At 36.5% G+C, this 22,206-nt stretch overlaps 1 protein-coding gene across 7 annotated transcripts in view; it reads right to left on the bottom strand.

Annotated features, from left to right (window-relative positions):
• The window catches only part of LOC140810641 (uncharacterized), a 32,799-nt gene extending 15,071 nt beyond the window's left edge, over positions 1-17,728 (bottom strand). Inside the window, exons 1-21 of one of the 7 annotated variants that reach the window (XM_073168496.1) lie at positions 17,544-17,728; positions 17,051-17,398; positions 16,513-16,782; positions 16,075-16,235; positions 14,324-14,389; positions 13,820-13,937; positions 13,613-13,722; positions 13,410-13,505; positions 12,671-12,794; positions 11,727-11,794; positions 7,189-7,275; positions 6,878-7,030; positions 6,713-6,808; positions 6,541-6,600; positions 6,318-6,436; positions 6,128-6,215; positions 5,427-5,531; positions 5,247-5,351; positions 5,114-5,166; positions 4,957-5,020; positions 4,699-4,833 (exon numbers count right to left, since the gene is read on the bottom strand). In XM_073168496.1, the coding sequence (XP_073024597.1) occupies positions 4,699-4,833; positions 4,957-5,020; positions 5,114-5,166; positions 5,247-5,351; positions 5,427-5,531; positions 6,128-6,215; positions 6,318-6,436; positions 6,541-6,600; positions 6,713-6,808; positions 6,878-7,030; positions 7,189-7,275; positions 11,727-11,794; positions 12,671-12,794; positions 13,410-13,505; positions 13,613-13,722; positions 13,820-13,937; positions 14,324-14,389; positions 16,075-16,235; positions 16,513-16,753 (2,049 nt within the window). In that variant the 5' untranslated portion in view covers positions 16,754-16,782; positions 17,051-17,398; positions 17,544-17,728. Of the gene's footprint in view, positions 1-4,698; positions 4,834-4,956; positions 5,021-5,113; positions 5,167-5,246; positions 5,352-5,426; positions 5,532-6,127; positions 6,216-6,317; positions 6,437-6,540; positions 6,601-6,712; positions 6,809-6,877; positions 7,031-7,188; positions 7,276-11,726; positions 11,795-12,670; positions 12,795-13,409; positions 13,506-13,612; positions 13,723-13,819; positions 13,938-14,323; positions 14,390-16,074; positions 16,236-16,512; positions 17,399-17,543 lie in introns of all 7 variants that reach the window. The other 6 variants (XM_073168499.1, XM_073168498.1, XM_073168500.1 and 3 more) reach the window with 6 other exon arrangements.
• Between the last annotated feature and the right edge of the window lie 4,478 nt (positions 17,729-22,206).

Here is a 22,206-nt window from a genome sequence, read left to right as displayed (position 1 = left end):
TCTTTATCTTTCTTTGGTTCATCAAAGCCGCTACTGCTGAAGATCACACCTATAGCAAAAACTGTTGCCTCAGGTTTAGAATCCATCAGTCACAAAGAAAGAGCCCCTTCCCTTGATTTTACTTTGAATGAGCCCAATTTTCTTGACACCAAGGTGGATAAGATAAGTTCTTTTTCTGTCAATTCCAGTCTTCCTTCGCCTTTATCTTTCTTTGGTTCATCAAAGGGTGAGGAGAGTACTTTAGCAAAATCACTGAAGTTTGAAAGGCCGGAAGATTCGGGTAATAAATTTCTAGAAGAAGCTAGTGTGGGTTTGAATTTAGAGGTGGAAGTGGATCAACATGTTCGGAGGCAGCGATCAATTGTCTATGATCAATGTCCATCTCAGTTGGAGGTGGAGAAAGTGCTGCTAGTAAATTAAGGAGGGAACAGATCGACTACCTTTAAAAATAGAGAGTTAAATCGACTGGTTTTTGAGATAAATTATGAGAAATGGATGATTCAAAGGGGCTCCGAAGTGGTTAAATGAAGATATTATCTTGGAATATAAAGGGAAGGGGTTCGAGTAGACATAGGGGATTGATAAAATGGTTGTGCACAAGCAAAGGCCAGATATCTTAGTTGTACAAGAGATTAAAAAAGAAGAGGTAGATAGGAGCTTTAGAGCAGACATTTGGAAGTCGAGATTTGTGGAATGGTTAGTATTACCAGTTGTTGGGAGATCGGATGGTATTTTGGTTGTCTGAGATGCTATATTGGTGTCAGTCAAGGATACTTGATAGTTTGCTAGGCGAGTTTTCTGTGTCTACATAAGTTGAAAAGGATGATGCCACCAAGTTATGGTTTTCAGCTGTTTATGGGTGGTGCAAACCGAGGGACATACAATCTTTTTGGAATGAATTGGCTGGATCGAGAGTGATTTGTGTGTTGGCGTAGGGAGGATTTCACCGTGGTTTGATCTCTTAGTGACAAATTGATTAGTAACTCCTTGACTGGCAGAATGCTTTGCTTTGATTCTATAATGACCTGAATCCTTATTTGAAAGAATTACCAATTAAGACATGATTAAAGAGATTTTAATTAAGTATTATTAAGCAATTGATTAATTGAGTATCAATACGTTGAGATCCACCGAATTTAAAATGGACCACTCAATCTAATTCAGATTACATTATCACGAGAAATTCAACTACACGAATGAGAATATGACACGTGACATACAAGATTGATTTCGGATCTTTTGAACTAGTATAGATGCAACCTATAAATAGAAGTTGATTTCATTTGTTTCTTTCACATCTTTCCCTCGGCTTCTCTCTCTAGTTTTAGCCATATGCCTTAGGGTTTTAGCTAGTTTCTAGGACAGTTTAGTGTCGGGAAGCTTCGGAAATAGTGTCAATGGCGAATCGGGAGACATCAGCTGGCTGACCACGGACGCATGTATAATCCTAAAGCCTTAAATAGTGATTTAAAAACATTAGGAAGAAATTTGAAGCATATTAAGTGATTCTGGACTTGACATGATAGTGGATTCACGATGGCAGTTTACCAACAATGCTGGGATACAATTAAAGGGGACCTGATGAAGGTGATTAATTAATTTTTTGAAGGGGGATTATCAATGGAATAACCAATAAACCGACATATGTTTGATGCCATAAAAACAAGAATTGGTTCAAATTAAGGACTTTCAGCTCATCAGTTTGGTCTAGTCTTTATTAGATCATTGCTAAAGTTTTATCACTAAGATTAAATAAGGCAATACCTCTTGCAGTCGCAGATTCTCATAATGTCTTTATTGAAGGTAGACAAATTCTAGATTGTTGTCTAATTGCAAATGAGTTGTTGGAGAAACATATGTTGAAGGACACGACTGGATGGGTCTTTAAGGTCGATTTTGAGTTGGATTTCATTTTGCTCAAGAAAGGCTCTGGGATAGAGATGATGGAAATGGATTAAGGGATGCCTATCAAGTGTATCTTTTTCGATTATTATTAATGGCGGGCTTGAGGGCAAATTCAAGGGTGAAAAAAGACTTAGGCAAGACGACCCACTATCATCTTTCTTCTTTAATTTGGTGGTAGATGTGTTTGGCAGATTGGTTGACAAGGCAAAGGAGACCTTTTAGGGGTTGGGAAGCAGACATAGAGAGGATGGAATGATACGCTATTTTTTTGTGAAAAACGAGTCATGTGCGATTTCTAACTTAGATTTTACACTCTTTTTGAGAGATGTCGGGTTAAAGATCAATTATTTATTGGGTATCAATTGCGAAGCACATGATGTGGACAGGTTGACATTTGAAATTGGTTGTGGGAAGGAATATAGGTCAATAATATACTTAGGGGTTCCTATGGAGCAGATGGGGACCATTGGGTGGCTAGGGATCAAGTTTGTAGAACAAAAGAACAAAGGGGTTTGGGTATTAGTAATATTTGTATGAGAAACAAGGCTTTACCAGGGAAATGTTGGTGGATATTTTCTACTGAAGAGGAGCCTTTAAGGAGGAAGATTGTAGTTAGAAAGTATGAGACACAAATAACAGGTAGGACGCGGTTAATGCAAGAAGTGTTACCTTCAGAAGTCCAAGAAAATTTATATTCAGATCTATCCGACTTTTATTCAATCAGTAGGAGTGGTGGTCAATGGGGGCATAGTTATAAAAGGCGAGCGCTTGGCTGCGCCTAGGCGACAGGCGCAGCCAGGCGCACCTTTTGCGCCTGGGTGGTCAATACATCAATCAAGCGCGCGCCTTAGGCGCGCCTCAGCCCAGGCGCGCCTCTGCTGAAAGGCGCGCGCTTGTGCGCCTGTGCCAATAAAGCCAACGATACATATTAATTAATTAAAGCCCAATAAGTTTTAAGCCCAATAACAAATAGGATCCCTATTTTATTTTTTACAAAGCCATGCATGTGCCGTTTTTCTCCAGCGACCTCTCAGTTTCTCTCTGTGTGTGCGACGTGCAGCGGCCTCTCTCAAACTTTTGGAAATTCTGTCATCTGTGCGTCTCTCTCTGCATGTGCTAATGTGCTTCATAAACCTGTGTTAGACACTTAGACTGCTAGTGTGCTTCATCAAAAACTGTGAGTTTACAATACTTATTTACATACTAACAAGTAACAACGATAAAATTTTAGAAAGCATGTTGCAGAAAAAAATTTTGTAGTGAATTATAAATATCAGGGTTACTTTCTATTCTTTTGGAGTTGGTTTGTATTTTATTTTTTAATACATTATTATCAGAATTATGAATGAACTAGAATTAATTGATTTTTATTTATATTATTTGTTATTTTGTGAAAAGTATTGAATTTAAATAGTATAAAATACTTTATATATGTTGAATTTTAAAATTTGTATCAAATGCGCTTTACTTCGATAAAGCGTGCGCTTCGCCTCGCGCCTCGCGCCTCAGGCTCCAAGGCACCCTAGCGCCTTAGTGCGCCTTGCGCCCCAAATAACTATGAATGGGGGAGATAAGATTAGGTTTTGGGAAGAGAGATGGTGTGGGAATTCCTATTTTCAGGATCTTTACCCGTCTTTATTCCAGATTTTGACAATACATAATCATACTATTTCTTACTCTGCATATTCAATTCTTCATCCAACCCTTTTACTCTTTCTTGGAATTTTTGGATCCCAAGGATAAGGAGGCAATTGAATTCGTTCTTTGATCAAGACACTAGAGACGGTCATATTGATCGAGGGTGCAGAAGATACAAGGGAATGAGTTAAGGATTCTTCAGGGCAGTTTTCAGTATCTGTCTTTTGAGATTCTAGTTATTCTTCTTTCTCTTTATCAATCAATTTGGAAAGCGCCTATTTCATCCCAAGGTGCAATATTCTCGTGGATTGCAATGCTTGAAAAATGACCAGACTGAGATGTTGCAAAAAAGGTAACTTTTTGTTCTTTGTCCAAATTGGTGTGTATTTATGTTGACAAGAAGTGGAAACTCGGGACCATTTGATCATCCATTGTCTTTTTGCACGTTGTCTTTTGTTTAAAGCTTTGGCAAAGTTCGGTTTGATTTGGGTATCTTCGAGATCAACTTGGGATTTATGCAAGGCAAACGTCGGACGGAATTTAGGGTGGAACAATTTTTTTGGAATTTGGTTGTTCACTGTTTGATCTGGTCCGTGTGGAATGTGGATGGAGAGGAATGTGAATATCTTTGAAGATCAAGAAGATACGATTGGGGAGTGCTGAGACAAGATTAAATTCAGTGTTTCATAATGGAGCTCGAGGATTGTAGAGCTCAAATCGTTCTCGATCTCAGATTTGTACAGGAATTGGAATCTAGTATTATGTTAATCTATTTTGACTATGGATATCATTTCGTCTTATGTGGACCTCTGGTTCGCTTTGTGTCACTAATTTTATTAATAAATATAATATTGTTTCTTATAAAAAAAAATCTCAAACAAAGTTCCGCAATAGCATGGCAGATTTGGTTCAATTGAACTGCAAGTGTACACTATCATCTCCTGCCTAATTAACCATCTAATCCCATTTAAGATATAATTACGCATTGTCGTGATCCAATGAGAGAGAAGAACTTCAGATTAAACCGGAGATAAGTTAAGGACATGCAGACACGCGTTTACAGAACTAAATGCATTCAGATGTTAACATTAAAATAGATGCCCATAAAGAAGGATAAAAGAAGGAAAAAGGAGGAAGGGAATGGACTAGCAGTACCTGCAGCAGAGGATCCATTGAAGACTTAAAGACCAGAGCGCTATCCTCCAGGAATATTAACCAGCCAATAGTGTAATAGAATGTTGTTCTGCTACGAGAACATCTATTTTCCTCCAGAAATGGAAAATGTTCCCTCTGAATATAGGAATCCAGAGAGATATGGTAAGTAAATATAAAAAGGATAGGTGGCCACGTCCGAAAACTTTAAATTATCAGATCAATAATTAAACAGGAAAAAATCAATAAGGGGTCTCTTACAGTGTGATGTGCAATTATGAACTTTACTGTATCCAACTTGAGAAGTAGTTTTCCAGTCATATAACTGCAAGAAATTTAATGGCTGAGTATTAAAAAAAGTACACTGAAGAAGACAAAATTTAATATTTTTATAAAGATTGAAAAAAAAAAATCAAACCCGGATGCCAGCTCCAAAAACAAACTCAATGTGTGATCAATAACCTCCTCACACTGCAGTAAAACAAATTTGAGATACAAAGCAAAATTCATGGAACAAGATCAAAAGAAAGACAAATATAGAACATATTCACCTCTGTATAACACTTGAGGTTCGTTGCAACTTTGCGAATAAAAAAATCCAACAGCAATAGATGATCATTAAGTCCAATAAGGTCAGATAATTGGGCATACAACTGCTGCATCAAACACAAAAGCATTCTTTACATGCAGCCATGGTAAATAACTGATATTCATTAAGTGAAAAGGTTAACCTTTGATGAATGCATAGCATGGTCGCCCACATAAGATTTCCTGAAACTCTGGAAAAAGGTAAGTATTGCTCGATCAAGTCTTTGCTTGCTTAATTCACCATATCTCTGTCAAATGCGAAAATGACAAGAATGCTTCAGCTTAGAGGGAAAGATGGTATTGGTTTCATAATACCCAGGTAATGTCCCAAAGAAGTTTTAAAAATTCAGTAAAAATAATAATTTAAATCGCAAGTTATTGAGATTTAAATAACACATCGCACCACTGGTTTTCCAAAATATGTGAATTGTAAAGCAATATGAAACTGAAAACCTCACTTAAACATATGGGATATTCTTGTTCTTATTCAAACTAAAACCACAAGAAAGTTATGTCACTAAGATTAACCTCAGAAGGTCATCACAGGAGCAATACATAGGGTATCAGAATAACAACACAGTTACATCTTGATGTTTCAAAGAACTACCCCTTAAAATAATTAGTTGGAAACAGATATTGGATGATGTCAATCATGAACCATTAGTAACGTTCCACTAGGGTTGTAAATGTAACTTTTATCTGACTTAGGGTGTGCTTGTTACTATCCAAACCAAAGAGCAAGTGTATTTAGGCTTAAACTCAAGAAACTTTCTTGTAACTCATACTCAGTGTAAACTCTAAGGAAATACAACAGTCAACAAGATTATTATGTTTCATGGGTAACCTGGCTGTGTAATCCACTATCAGCAACATTTACAAGCCGCAAAACACGAGCTGAAAGTTCGGCGTCCAGTACCTCCTGTGATTCAGCACTGTATTTGGAAAATCAAACAAAAAATATTAAAATTACACTCAAAAGAAGCAATAAGCTGACAAGATGATAGGATATCAAGATTAGAAAAGATGAATGTCACCTGCACCCAACACTCTGCTTTATTTTTAAAATAGCAGCAATTATATGTACAATCCAAGCAAGCTTGGCTTCAACTACAGAAAGTTCACTATTATCTCCAGTCTGAAGCTGCGCTCTTTCCTATCAAAGGAACAAAATATTTTGAAATATAAAGAATGTCTAATCAGAATCCCACGCTAAAATCCAGTGTAAAGAAATTTTATCTTGAACAAAAATATGTATACCATGTACAATTGTAAAATAGGCTCAAGGATGTTGATAATAAACAAGCTACTGCTTCCATACTGAAACAAGTAGAGAGAAATAACACAGATTAGAAAATCAATCAAGTCAAGTGTTGTTGGGGGGGGGGGGGTGAGGTGGAATCGAAATCAACAAATCAAGTTTATGTACAACCTGAAATCTGCAGAGGTTAGGAAAGCAATCCAGCTGATCTTGAAGAAGGTCAACATTGTCCAGTGGATGCTCTGATACATCATCTGGCAGGCCACCCTACAAACAAAGAGAAACGACAAATATATTGGTACCAGAAACTGTGATGCAAAAGAAAAAAATTGTTACCTGTGCAGAATCCAATCTTGAAGTGATAAATCCTTCAGTGATTTTAGGCACAAATTCATCAAGCAAGCTAGGTGCATCACCCTTCAGGTAGGGTACAGAACTCACCAACCTAGACCAGAGCCCTAAAAGATAATACACACTGCTACTGGCCCACTGCAAGAAGGTGGAGACTCCATTAATTTTATTGGCATAATTTTAGCGATAGAAGCACAACGCTGTGTCCATTACGTCAGGGCAGAAATTATTTACTAAGAACAGAATCATGCCAATTTTGATAAAATTTATGATAAATCAATTTTGAAACAAATCACCTGCCAGGACTGCAGAGATTTCGATGTGAACTCGGCAACTAATCGTATCCAATCACCATATCCTTCCATGGTCACAAGTTCAGACAACTGAAATAGTATGACAATCACAAAAACTCATGATTCGTAAGAAAACATTTGATGGAAAGTAAATGCACATAATGAAAATCAAGAAATCTCAATTTACAAGTAAATGAAAAGAAATTCATTGTTCCAGTAGTAGACAAAACCCAAACAAATGGAAAAAACATATATTTGAATGAACAGGAGAGGCAACAAGCACCAGAAAATTTGTCAAAAAAATAAATAAGTAAAAAGCACTATTTCAAAAAAAAACCATTTTACATGTCAATATTAATGGGAGAAAAAAAGGACACCAAAATCTTAAATAATATGCATTTTACCCTTCCTGTTGCAGACAGGATGTGAAAAATTAATTAGTTATTTTCAAACTCATTAGTGTAATACTTACAAATAACTGAAAACTCATTAGCTTGATACTTAAAAATAACTGCTATCCCATTCTTTGTCAGGGAATAGCATTAACGACTTATTTTTGTGAAAAAATGTGAGAGACAACCTTTTTCACAGATTATTTCCAATAGAGAATTGCTATATATCCAGCCATATATCATCCAATAAATTAGGAGAATATACCACGAAGAAGGAAACAAATCTCCAGATTTTATCACCAATAATATTTAGGCTACAACTGGATTTGATTCCTTAAATCGAAGACTCAGTTGACTGAAATTTGGATCAACTTCATTTTCAACACTCCCCCTCAAGTTAAAACATCATATGCCTCATCTTGGACAAAGATCGAAACTCAAACGACTATTTTTTCTTCCATACAATCACTCCGTCAAATAAGCATACTTCATTCAGATTCTCCCAAGCACCACCTTCATGTGGTTACTGCACAACTTCTAATTGCACCACAAAAATCTTAACCTTCGCCCTAAAACAAATTCAACACCGAACATCTTTAACTGTAGAAAGCTTCAAAAGTCTGACCAGCGACTAAAACTATTAGAGACTTAAATTTAATGATTTACTTAAAAGTAAAAAAAATATTAAATATAAGTACAAAAATCATCCGAAACTGCTACAAAAATAAAATATACAAATCGACCGAGTTACTGCCACGGACGCCAAAGTGGGTTTTGGTTCAACCTGTAGATTGGGCTGCTGCATTTATTATTATTATTATTAATAATAATATTATTATATGTAAAACGTATAAAAAAGATAAAATCGAAGTGTGAATGACCCCAAAGTGCTACAAAATAAAATAATCAGAACCGTCTGTCGACACCAAATTTGGTCTTGGTTGAAGCCTTTAGGCTGGGCTGCTGAGTTCATTATATGTAAAATAACACCCTTTAGGTAGGGAAAAAAAGTCTAGACCCAGGCGTGATTGGGCATCTACCAAGGCTTGCTCTGAGGTCTGCACACCTATTCCTTTATGCGCACACCTATGTAAGGCTAATGCGCCAAAGATATCCTCAAGCACACGGACCAATACCTGGTGTGCCTAGACCCAGGCGTGATTGGGCATCTACCAAGGCTTGCTCTGAGGTCTGCACACCTATTCCTTTATGCGCACACCTATGCAAGGCTAATGCGCCAAAGATATCCTCAAGCACACGGACCAATACCTGGTGTGCTTCGTGCCTTGGACGTGGCAGTGACAACTATGTTCATGCTACTTGTTTCATTGGGTAATTGCTCTTTCACATTATAAATCGGCATTTTCATGTTAAACAGTAAAGTGAATTGCAGGTGACAAAATGGTGATAAAACACAAGCAAGTGAGATGCATGTTATTGGAATATGATGGTGCAAGAGGCCTACATGCTCCAACATATTAAACAAATATTTGTTTCTTTAAAATAAAATTTCCTTTCTTTGGATAGAGAGAAAAAAAGGAAAGAACGAATGTATTTTTTCTACTTTTATTGGGATAATTATTTCACAAGTAGCAAACTGGTAGTGCAGTGGTGATGACCGAAAGACAATGCCACAACAGTGTGTGGCTGAAGTAGTATATTTCAATGGCTGTTTATTTCGTATTAATTTTTTTTAATGAAAAAGAAAGATTTCGTTGAACAGTAGATTATCGGCTTGGTGGTTGAAAGAATAAAAGTTTAGCTGGATACTTTTATCTGCAACTGCCATAGTATTGAGTAGCTGCAACAGCGGATTAGATTTGGCTTTCATTTTTTTCTCTCAGAACATTATGACTATGATACCGGCGAAAAAATGTGAAACACAATCCTTTTCATTAATTATTCATTAATGAAGAATGGCATAATTTACAGGCATATATCTTCCACAAAACTAGGAGACACCAAAGAAACTATCTGCATATATCACTAATAATATCTAGGCTACAAGGATAAGATTTTAGTCTTAAAATCAATATTTAACCACTGAAATTCGTGATTAAATTAATTTTTCGACAATCTTCTGAAAAGAAATGTCGAAGAAGAGAGATCGTGGCAGCCTAATAGTAAGTATGTATGGCAAAAAATATTACTGCCCTCCCTCAGATTTTCCACATGGTGCCATATCAGATCATTCATCCATCAATTCATTTCTAAATTTTATCTTTGAGTGTTAATCAAACTGGTGGCTGCCGTGAATTAACTTTTTCCCACATAAGACCTACAATATCAACTCATCTTGAACTTCATTTACAATTATGAACACTTTTCTTATCAATTAATTTGGACAAACAGAATTAATGGGAGAGACATCGTGTAGGCAATTTAAAGCATTCATAATTATTGGGAAGGGGCGAGAATTGCGGGAAAGAGTAGATTACAGATTACCTTCAAAACAACTTTTTACAAATAAAAAAAGGTTAAGAAAAAGGAAGCCAAGTGTTTCCTTAGGGTCTCAGATAAACGGTAGCGTCTAAAAATCAATATCATAACTCATAACATCTGATGATGTTTCAGCAGAAAGTTAACGTGAATTGGGAAGACGAGATAAAAATGCGGAAAAGAGGTGGTTGGATGTGATGCAGAAAAGTTAATGGCAGGACACAAAATGCTTATGTTCTATAGGATATGATGAATCATGGACTCAGCCCAACCTTCTCCGAGCCTAGGTGAGACGTCGCTACACCAACCAAGGACAATAGTGCAAGAGCCACACACATGGGAAGTTCAAGATGAGAGGAGGGAATAAGATTAGATTTTGGGAGGATAATTGGTTGGGGGACTGTTCTTTTAAGGTTTGTTTTCCAGCTTTATTTCAGTTTCAACTTTTCACAATTTGACTATTTCAAATTGTGCTCATTATGATAGTGCAACTGGCGATCATTTATGGGATTTTCATTTCAGAAGGGGGGTGAGAGATGTGGAGATTGGTGAGTTGATGGGGTCATTAGAAGTTTTAGAGCCGGTTAGATTAATTGAGGGGGTGGACGATTTTATTCAGTGGAGCGGGGATTCGTCGGGTTTGTTTTCTGTTGGTTCTTTCTACGAGTCTTTTTTCTCAGATAACTTTCATCCAAAATTTCTACTTTTCGATGCTATATGGAAGGTCCCTGTTCCTAGTAAGATTCAACTTTTTTCTTGGACATCATCTTTGGGTAAGCTACCAACATCAGAGACGATTCAAAAAAGATGCCCTGGGCTTGCATTGTGCCCCAATTGGTGTGTTCTATGCAGAAATGATTCGGAGACTCAGGACCACATTCTAATCCATTGTCCGTTCTCATTTTCATTATGGGTTAAAGCTTTGCAGGAGTTGCGGTTGGTTTGGATTACACCTAAATCAACCAAAGATTTATTCAGCATGGATTTGGGACAGATCACGGGTAAGAGAGGAAGAAAATTTTGGCAAGTCGTGGTTCATTGCATTTGCTGGACGGTATGGTTGGAAAGAAATCAAAGAATCTTCGAAGAAAGACAGACGGATATCGACAAATGCTGGGAGAAAATCAAGATTACCGTTGCAATGTGGATTGGAATCCATAAAGATTTCAAAAATGTCTCAGTTTTTTATTTGACTAGACAGTGGGATTATGTGTATCAGTAAATTATAATGATGTAGGATGCTAAAGTAGGATTGTCATCTTCTGTAATTGATGACAGTGAATATCTAGTCCACTGATGTAATCATTTTTAAATCCTCATTTATAAAATTTTGTTTCCTATCAAAAAAAAAAAAGAGATTCTCAGATTTAAACGAGCCTCGACAATCCTAATCAAACATAGGCCGAAACGGAAGAGAATCTCAGAAAAACAATTGAACAATCATAGAGAACGGTGGCATAAATTGACCCGTGACTAGATCCTAAGCGCGAGCACATAACATGGTGCACCATCAGTAAATCAAAGAGCAGAAGTGAGTATCTTTATACTTCTGAAACTAACTTCAGCTGGTGTCTTCACTTACTAAACTATAAGTTTTAAAATTTAGAAACAAACCTCCAATTTACATCAAAACAAACAAATTATGAAGAGAACCATAAGTGGAAAAAATATTGTAATTGTTTACAGCATGTAAAGCATAAAAATAGTTACCTGATAATTAATTCTGAATCGTCCAAGAAGACGGCAAAACTCATGGTAGTTATCATGATCAGCAAGACCTGGCTCCGATAAGCAAAATATCCATCCATGAAACAGTAACACACAAAGAATAATGAACAAAGACCATCCCAGCATGGAGCTTAGAGTCAGCACAAGCAACTAATCTCAAAAGGTATTCTCATAATTTCCTGCCAAATCACTAAATTAGACCCAAACAAACACAAACTTAGATCATCTTGCGAAGACTTTAATTACATGGAGAATCCGGTGTTTAAAATTTTTAAGACTGCTCTACTTTCCTACCACCTGTCTTAAACAAAGACAAGGTAAGAACTGGTTTATTTAAAAATCGGTACTCACTGCATGCACCAGGATGAGAAAATAGCTGGTATCTATTCTATTAGAAACCATCCAGTCAATACATTGCGTAAAGAGTGTCCACTTTGAAGATTCTCCTATGCGAATAGGACATGAGGGTGGAACATAAACACAAGCTCCACAATAAAGCAGTCACCAAAAATCAGGCCAGTAAAAAGATTAAATGAGATACAATCAATCAGTAGATAAATTTTTCAATTTATGTCCAATAAGATTTCAAAGTCCTATAAACCACTTAGGGGGAAAAAATAATTCCATGCCGTACAAAGAACTCACAAAAGCCCATGGAGAACAAGAAAGGAAAAAAGAGTTGGATGGACATCTCCAAGGAACTATCAATCTGCATTCCTTTAGGCACGTCACTAAAAATGCAGAACAAAGACTACCACTTCGAAAGGAGCAGAAGCGATGCAAAAAAAACTACAGAGCCAGTACAGCTGTCGGAAATTATAATTACAGCCATTATATTCAACTGAATGCATAAAAAAAAGAATACTATTACAGAAGATTAGGAAATAGATCAAAATAGTAACATTGAAGGCAAGCAGATCACATACCTTGCCCTGTTCGTAAAATTTCTTTGGTTCCCGACATCAGATGGTCCAAGAACTTGGAACGTGCAGCATCATTGGTGAAAAGAGAGCGCCTAACAGAAGCCAATCGCACCAAGCACTCCAGTGACTAAAAATAAAAGAAAAAGTTAAAGTCTCAAGTATATTAGATTAGAACTTTAAAAGGCACATGATTTTTTTTAAGGTGATCAATTTAATAATCAGGTAATTAACAGCAAAAACAGAGAATCAGCGTAGAATTTGAAATGGCACGTAAAATAGCGAAGGGGGAAAGGAACATAAAGAAACCAAGTGATTCGGCTTTGACTACGTGCATGGACAAATGCCACCGAAGGGTACACATCTTTATTTCTCAATTAATATGAAAACAACCATTGCCATAGTAAGAATCTTCAAATATCAATTGATGCAGAAAGTTACACCAACTAAATCATCAGAAAATCAAATCACATTTTTATAGTAACTTTTACAAAAATGTGGTTTTCACAAAGTAAACTAGATTTTAAAGGGACAAAAGGTAACAGCTTGAGTTTCTTTTATCAACTCGTGATTGACCCACACCAAATTGAAATTCAAGTAGCTGATATATTTTAACTTTACTTGAGAAAGCTATTCACAATCATTATACAATTCGAAGAGGCCGAGGAATATTATACAAGCAAATGAATAAATCAATAATTATCAGATTATTACATCACAAAACAATAAGAGGATATGAACCAACCTCTTTTGCAATTGGCGGCTTTGTAAGTGCATAATAGTCAAAAAATATTTGTATGGTGGAAAAATCTTCTAGCAAAGACTTCCAAGAAGATGGAATCTGCATAATTAACGTCGGCTGAGTAGCATCCTCGACCAAACATAACATTTATCTACCAGAAAACAAATCAAATATAATTTGAACCCTTACTGAAACCTAAAATATACCTGGACAGTCCCAAATTCCTCAGAGCTTTCGTCAATTGATGTCCCAACAAAATCAAAAGATAAACATTTAAGTGACAATGATAGTGCCAATTCTTGCAAGCGGCTGACGACTGCATGTGTCGATAATAACAGTTGTTCATATTACACATGATATCAACAAAAAATGTATCACATTATTCCGAGATGCATAAGCATAGAGCACAATACCATCATTTTTAAGCTGATGTAATGAAGTTAGAGATATCTGGAAAATTTGAAAAAGACTCTGATCTCTGAAGGAACAGGCAACCCTCCGATGATGTGATGACGGCATTCCTGGGTTGGGCTGAAACAAAAATGTCATGAAGCACAAAACAAGATTCAGGCAACTACAAGTTTCACAGAAACAGAGAGAGAGAGAGAGAGATAATGAAGTTTCCACAAACCAAAACAAAGAGAAGGGAAGCAGTATCAAGTTACTGAATGATATGCAAGTTTCACAGAAACAGAGAGAGATAATGAAGTTTTCACAAACCAAAACAAAGAGAAGGGAAGCAATATCAAGTTACTGAATGATATGCACGCAAAAGCAAAAAAACAATGACATCATGATGTCTAACGGAAGCAAACAGAAAAAATTGTTTTGCCAATTTTATTTCATGGTTCTGTTTTAAATCTCTACTCTCTTACAATAAGAATGAACTTGAACAAAACGTAAGTGTAAAAGCCGACCTGATTCATCTCACAAACAAGCTGATTTAATATCTTTAAACCAATAGCATAGTGGTCTGGCGTTGCCTGACAAATAGAAAATTTCATAAGAAGTCATGCTCAAACAACTAGAAAAAATAGTTAAGAAATAAACAAATGAAAGCATTATCAAGTTAAGATGTACATTCTTAACCAAAACAACTAGATCTGATCTAAGAAACGCAAACAGGATAGCAACTGTTTATGTTACAAGCATATATATATATATATATATATATATATATATATATATATATATATTTGTCATCACATACAAATCTAGGGCTTAGTTCCAATTTCAAAACTAACTTTTTCCCTCCATTTTTGGCAGCTTTTGGTGTACATGTTGCAATAATATATATATTTGGAAACTCTTATTGAAATGGGTACACCAAAATCTGCGAAAAATGGGGAGAAAGAGTTAGTTTGGAAATTGGAAGTAAGCCATATACTGGTGTGTGATGACGAGATGGGAAAGGAATGGGTATTCCCGATAGATGTCGATTTTACGTGTCTGAGTACGTCGTTTTGAGTCCGTTGCATGGTTTTGTCGTGTCAAGTCCATATTTTGTTCATTCATTTCATTGTGTATATGGGACACTACTTACTTGAATTGATTGTTTTATAGGTAAAAGTGGCAAAAAGACAAACTCAAGGTGGAGTGAAAACTGGGCAGCAGAGGTTGTGCTAGAACCACAGAAAAATACGGCCCCAGCACGAATTGACGTAAGTCCTAAGCCTGGGATAGAACATGTCACGCTAAGGCGGTCAAAAAATACCGCCTGCAAAACAAAAGAAAGGACAGGGATAGACTAAAACAAGTAGCGCTAGGGAGTTCAATTTTTTAACCGCCCAGCGCGAGGCGAAGATGGACAAAATCTCCACGGATCTTTTTGGGTGGAAGGACGAAAGTTGTGGACTCTAATGTGCGTATAAAAAGAGGGGGAAAACCTAGAAGAAGAAGGTACAACCAGCAGTAGGAGTAAGAAGGATCCGCCACAATCATCAGCCGCAAAGGAACGAAATTTGGGAATGTGAAAGAAGGGACGAGTCGTGAAGTGAAGAGGGAACAAAAACCGCACACTCGTTTTTATCTTTTATGATTATTTTCTTTCTTTTAGTTAGAATTGAGGGGAACCTACCTCTTAGACATCTATGTCATGATTGAATTTTATTTCGTCACAGGATTTTTTTTTTTTTTTTGGGGGGGGGGGGGGGGGTTTAGTTAGAATTGAGGGGAACCTACCTCTTAGACATCTATGTCATGATTGAATTTTATTTCGTCACAGGATTTTTTTTTTTTTTTTTGGGGGGGGGGGGGTCCTAACCCCTAAACTCATTCTTTCTTTTCTTGTATTATAACATGATAGAATAACATAATTCATGGATCTACAACTTGCATAGACATATAAGGTTTCATACATGTTGATAGTCATAGACCGAAAATCGAAAGCTAGAAAATTTCACTGTTCGTTAGTGTGATTGCAATTGTTAAATACTGCAAGAACATTTGATTATTGCATTTTTTTAATTAGATTAATATAGCTCGAAAGAGTAAATTGATAGATTAAGGAATCTCGTCAACAACATGATTTATGAGTTTACTTCAACTATTAGGACGGTACATATCAACACTAAGTTATAGATATCAAGATGCTTAAAAAAGTAATGACATGCAAAAAGAAATCTTAGTTGAATATAAGATAGCTACATAATATGAGGAAACAAACTACCTGGCTTAAAAAGTTGATTGATTCTTTTGCTACATCTCTAAATCTATCTTCATCAAACCATCCAAATTTGGTGAGACGACATAAAAGCTGCACTAAAGATCCGACCACAAAGGACTGCAGCTCAGGACCTCTGTTTGCTAGGTAGCTTATTAGGTAATTTCCTTCAGAGAAGTAAAAATCCAGTGAATTCAGATGCAACAAAGATTATAAAAACCAAACAACAAACACAACTTAAAACTTCAATGATAACAAGGTTATGCTTTGAACTAATTGGGTGTCAAGTATAATGAAACTAACGAAACTCACAGATACGCAATTTCGTTCATGAAAACATGCTAATGAACTTCAATTAGACTCAATTAAGAATCGTGGGTAGCGCAAAAGTGCAACAAGTTTCTTGGCTCGATAAGACAAACTGTAAGATAAATAGTGTATTACGGATATCAAGGCGTAGCTGCAAGGAGAGACTGTGCTCAGTCACTTGTTTCAACAAGCTTGAACTAGCCAACATCAATGCATAAGGCGTCAAAGCATTGTCCAGAATATACTGACATTGTGAAATGTAATCAACATTCGTAGAAAAGCATTTCAGTGTATTCTCAGCATGAATTCGCTCTGTTGAGTCTTGTGAATTGTAGAGCCTTTCACACAACACCTCCAACTGTGCTAAGCTCTCCATAAATACTTAAGCCACACCAAAACGCCCTCCTGCAAATGCCAGATGATCAAGGACCCGAACTCACCCAATCCAACCTTAGTCTACAAAATTTCCCACATTTTGCAGTTACAAATTCAGATAGAAAGTCAAACATACATGCCATAAATAAATATAAAAAGAAATGAGTCGAACTGAATACACATCCATCATTAGTAAAGTGGGTGAGTGCAACTAACGAGTGGCAGCATATCAATAAAACGTTTCAAATGCTCAAAATACTAGTAGATACAAGGAACCAAAAAAAAACCATGCACGCACAAACATTAAGTCAGATAAAACGATAGAGCAACAATGCTCTCATACAGCCCGAAGGAAGGACAGCAACAGTGGAATTGTGTACACTTTGCATCAATTTGTGTACCACTTCTGAATGATTGCCCCTTTGCATGCTAAGTTCGAGGAAAAATAAAAATCACGCCCACATAAATAATACAAGCTGCAAATATTACATTCATTATCTGTAAAAAGATACAAAAGCAGTGGTATTGTTCTCCTCCCCAAAAACATCTCAACAAAAATTGAAAAAATAAAAATAGAAAAAAAATACAACTATTTCATGTAATGCAAAAGAGCTCCAGATAAATGAACCCTGTTCAGCATCAAATCCTGACAACAAAACCAAGGAAAAAAAACAATAAAATTAATCCGCGTTTTATTAAATAAAATTATAATTTTTTTACTCAGATTCGCAGGCGCACACAGAGTCAAAAGCCAATAAATCGAATCAATTTGTGAAGAAATCGATTATAACCTCAAAATTGTCCCCAGAACCGACAGCAAAGTAGGAAATCGATTTGCGATCGATGCGGTGGGATTCTTCGAACTGTGGGATGGTTCAATTAAATTTCTATTTTATTTTAGTTTTTCAGAAAGCAAACGACAGTAAAGAAAATGGAATTGCTGTAAGAGAGAGAGGGTGAGAAAGAGACACGTTGTGCAGATTACACGCACAGCGTAGGTTATACAATTTAACCCGAAATAATTTGATAAAATTAATTTTTTTACATTTAATCCGATTTTTATCGACATTTTTAATTGTAAATGGTTTTTGTCATTAATAACTAAATTTTGACTCACAAGTCACAACTCAACTCAGTTCCAACTTAGATGAAGAATTTTTTTTTTTTTTCAATTCAACTAAAATTTCTGATATTATTTTACTTTATTTGGACTCATGTCTCGATTTTTTTGTCCTCTCTTCTAGTTAGATTCTTATACTTTTGTTAAACGCGTCAGTATTGGCTAGAATTCTCTTTGTCACTGTATCAGCCATCAGTTTGAAATCAATCTTCAGATATCGTTTCTGACAAGTTGGAGAAGAAATAGGAGAGTCAAAGAGTATGAAGTTACTTCTTCAAAGCTCAGCGTTGCCATTTGGCAGATTAGTAAAGTCGGTGATTCCAGCGACTGATAGCTTAAACAAATCAGCGAATATCTTCTGGGTAACACGAAGGTTCTTTCCCTGAACAGTGCAGAGGATTTCCCCATTTTCTATTAAAGCATAGTCGAAGAATTCCCTCAAAATGGTTTCAGAGTATTGTTCGATGCATCCCAGAAATGAGCGAAGGCCAAAGATAATTGTTGATTTATTTTCATAATTACTTCAATTCCATATTTATGCAAATAATTAGAGTCGGATCAAGTCGTACATGTGGCAAAGAAAAGTGTGAGATCATCATGCCACCCCGAGTTTAAGCATTACAATTTTCTTTCAATCAATGTCGAAGGCTACGATCTTAATTTTTCCGATGAGCAACATCAAGAACGTGAACAAGAGGCTCGACAAATATGTCATTATCAAATTCAAGAAAGTGTGAGCGATCTGATGATATCTAAAAATAAAACTCGAGCAGTGCCTCGCCCGACATCCGATTTTTCACCAAACATTTCGAGAAAGTGACGCTTCCCTCCGGTTATATACAAGCCATAAAAAGAGAATATATCTCAAGGACTTGCAGTTCAAATCTGTCATCTATTGATACAGGAAAGAGTCCAACAGGTGGACATGGTTGAAGTGGGAAAAACCAAGTTGTTCAACTGGACAACTGTAGCACCTTTCTTTTATGCTTAACGTGACTAATGATAATTATGCTCATAATTAAAATAGAGTTTGATAGGTATACTATATCATGGAATAATCCAACCTATGGACACTAGTGTGATAGTTTATAAAAAAATTGAAAGAATTTGATTGATGAATTCAGTTCCTCGATCGGATCTGATTCTATCAATTCCAACTGACTTATCGTTTAATAATCTTTTGAAAAGCTTGATCAGTTGTGCAGCAGTTTGGTCTTTGGATTTGAGAAAAATAACCCAAGTAAATCTTGAAAAATCATTTACAATCACCAAGGTGTATTTCATTCCCCCTAAGCTCATGACTGGTATTAGACCAAATAGATCCATATGTAACATCTCTAAGCATCGAGAAGAAGATTTACGACCCTTGTTTTTAAAAGAAGATTTAACTTGTTTACCAAACTGACATGCTGAGCAAATTTTATCTTTGGTAAAATCTATTTTGGGCAAACCAGTGACAAGATCGTGATTACTCAGATATGCAATAGATTTAAAGTTCAGGTGGTTTAATCTCTTATGCCACAACCAGTTTTTAAAAGATTTTGAAGCAATAAAACATACTGGTGCATAAGGTTGATCATTTCAACTGACTTTGTAAGTGCTTCCACACCGTTTGCAGTTAGTATGACCTCATTAGTTGCGTCTCTGACTGAACAAGGATGTTTGTCAAACTGAACTGAGAATCCATTATTGCATAACTGACTGATGCTAATCAGATTATACTTGAGATTCTCAACTAGTAAAACATCATTAATGATAAAGTTATCATGGATAAACTTACCCTTACCCACAGTTTTACCTTTGAAATTATCTCTGAAACTGATGTTTGGTCCAGTGTACTTGATCAGTTGAGATAACAAGTTTGCATCTCCCGTCATGTGTCGTGAGCATCCACTATCCACTATCCAATTACCATATTGATTTTTTGCTTGTACATGTTACTTGCAATCACACACAAGATATAATTTTGGTACCCTTTTCTATTTGGGTCCAAAATTGATTAGTCTTTTAGGAATCCAGAGTTGGATCAGTCTAACTGACTGTCCAGTTGCTGTATTCCAGATGGTCTTTCTCGATTTGTGTGTGCTTGGTGTATGGTGTGCAGATGAGACAACATGTGATTTTGCTTTGTTCAACTGATTGTTCAGCCGATATTTTTTTCTGAACTGGCTTGTTGTTATATTAATTGGAGTAGCCATTTGAATAATTCCTGCTGAATCTTTTTTTCGACTGACTACGTGAGTCAGTTAAAAATTTTGGGCTATAACCAATACCATATCTTCTAGCCTTGTTCGTACTTTCAGTAGGCTGTTCAATCAGTTTACTTGGCTCATTTTGTTCTTGTACCACAACTGATTTGACAAGGTGAATGTATTTCCCTTTATCCATATTCAGTTTTGGTCGAGTATCATCGGAAGAAATTTCATCTTGGTTACTGAACCCTAAACCAGTTTTATCAGTAATTGATTTCTGTGAGTTCTGTATATCAGTTAATGCAGCAGATGATTTGTTCCAAGCCTGAATAAGCTCAGTTTGCTTTGAATTTTCAAGCATCAACTTCTGAATCATTGATTTGATTCCTGCTTCTTTCAGCATTGAGCTCAGCAATCTCCCTTTTTAGACTCAACACATCAACTGATTCATCAGTTTTAGTTTTATTGTCTATGGGATAATTTTTCTTTGCTCTGGCCTTTTCAAAAGATAAGACAAGCTTGTGGTACTCACTAACCATGTCATGAAGAGTTGAAATGAGTTCTTCTCTAGTGAAATCAGTTGAGCTAAAGTCAAATACCTGTTGACTGCTTGACTCCATTTCTGTATCACCAGCCATTAGACAATTCACTTCCTCTTCACCATCACTGGAACTGCATGAGGTTTCTGGCTCTGACTCTTCTCTGTCTGTTTCTGCTCATTTTGATTTACTCTCTTCAGCTAAGAGCACCTCATGCTTCTTCCTGAAAGACTTCTTATTATCCTTGGGTCTCCTCTTGTGCTCATATGACTTCTTATTTTTTTTAGTCGAGCCTTGACTGTCCTTCTTAGGTTTGGGACAGTCAGCAATGAAGTGACCGGGTTTTCCACAGTTGTAGCACGCGTTTGATTCCTCTTTAGAATTGTTTCTCTGATAATGCTTTTGGAAGTTCCCTTGATTTTTCCCCATAAATCTTCCAAATTTTTTGATGAACAATGACATAGCGTCATTGTTCAGTTGATCAGCAACCTTCTCGATGAACCAGTTGGTTCTGTTCTTACAGCAGCTAAGGCAGTTGTGACTGCTGGAGTAGAGGGTTCTCTTCTCGAGTTTGCAGCTCAAACTCATAGGCTTTTAGATCAGTAAATAGGTCATGAAGCTCAACCTTATTTAGATCCTTGGACTCCCTCATTGCCATGGTCTTAACATCCCACTCCTTGGGAATACCTCTGATCTATTTTAATGCAACTTCTTTGTTGGTATACACTTTTCTAAGTGCATTTAGTTCATTGATGATACAGCTGACTCTTTCATCATACTCATGCATCGATTCTCCAGTTCTCATCTTGATATTGTCAAACTTCTGAACAGAAACAAAAACTTTATTCTCTTTGGTTTGTTCATTTCCTTCACAAAGCTGGATCAGCTTTTCCCAAATTTCTTTGGATGTCTTACACATTTTGATCTTGCTGAAAGTTATTTTATCCAGCGTTTTGCACAGTATATCCTTTGCCACATTATCCAAATTTGCTTTTATTTTGTCTTCATGTAATGCCCGAGATTTAATTGATACAATCAGACAGTGATTAATTGACAGAATTGAGGTTATAGGAGCTCAAGGACGAAGCCGGGCGTTGGTGCATTTTACACCAAGATGTTGGACCGAACATCTCGCGCCCGAGCGGTAGAAAAGAACCGCCCGAGCGCCTATGTTATTTTTTTGGACAGAATGTTTGGCGCCCGAGCGGTAGAATATTACCGCCCGAGCGCCAGGAGATGGTCGGCTGAACATCTCAGTAGAAACTGTCGCGCCCGAGCGGTAATTTTTAACCGCTCGAGCGCGAGGCATGCAAAAGTAAATCGTGCCATTTGGTCTTATTGTGCAACGTGTATATATATATATATACATATATATACAAATCATGCAAAATTCTTCAGAAAGGAAGAAAGGAAATTGAAGAAAAGGTTTTGACGTGGGAATTTGGAAATTTGCGAACGATCCGTCCGTCAGATTTTGAATCCGACTTCGGTACTGTGTTCCTATCAACGCAGGCTACAACTGGACGTAAGTTTTGTTACGTTTAGACAAGATTTGAATTTATGATATTGTCAGAATTGAATATGATTCAGATATGATGTTTCT

This window comes from Primulina eburnea, chromosome 13 (genome assembly GCF_022965805.1).
Source record: "Primulina eburnea isolate SZY01 chromosome 13, ASM2296580v1, whole genome shotgun sequence".
NCBI classification, from domain to species: Eukaryota; Viridiplantae; Streptophyta; class Magnoliopsida; order Lamiales; family Gesneriaceae; genus Primulina; species Primulina eburnea.
This window is presented reverse-complemented; position numbering and strand designations above follow the sequence as displayed.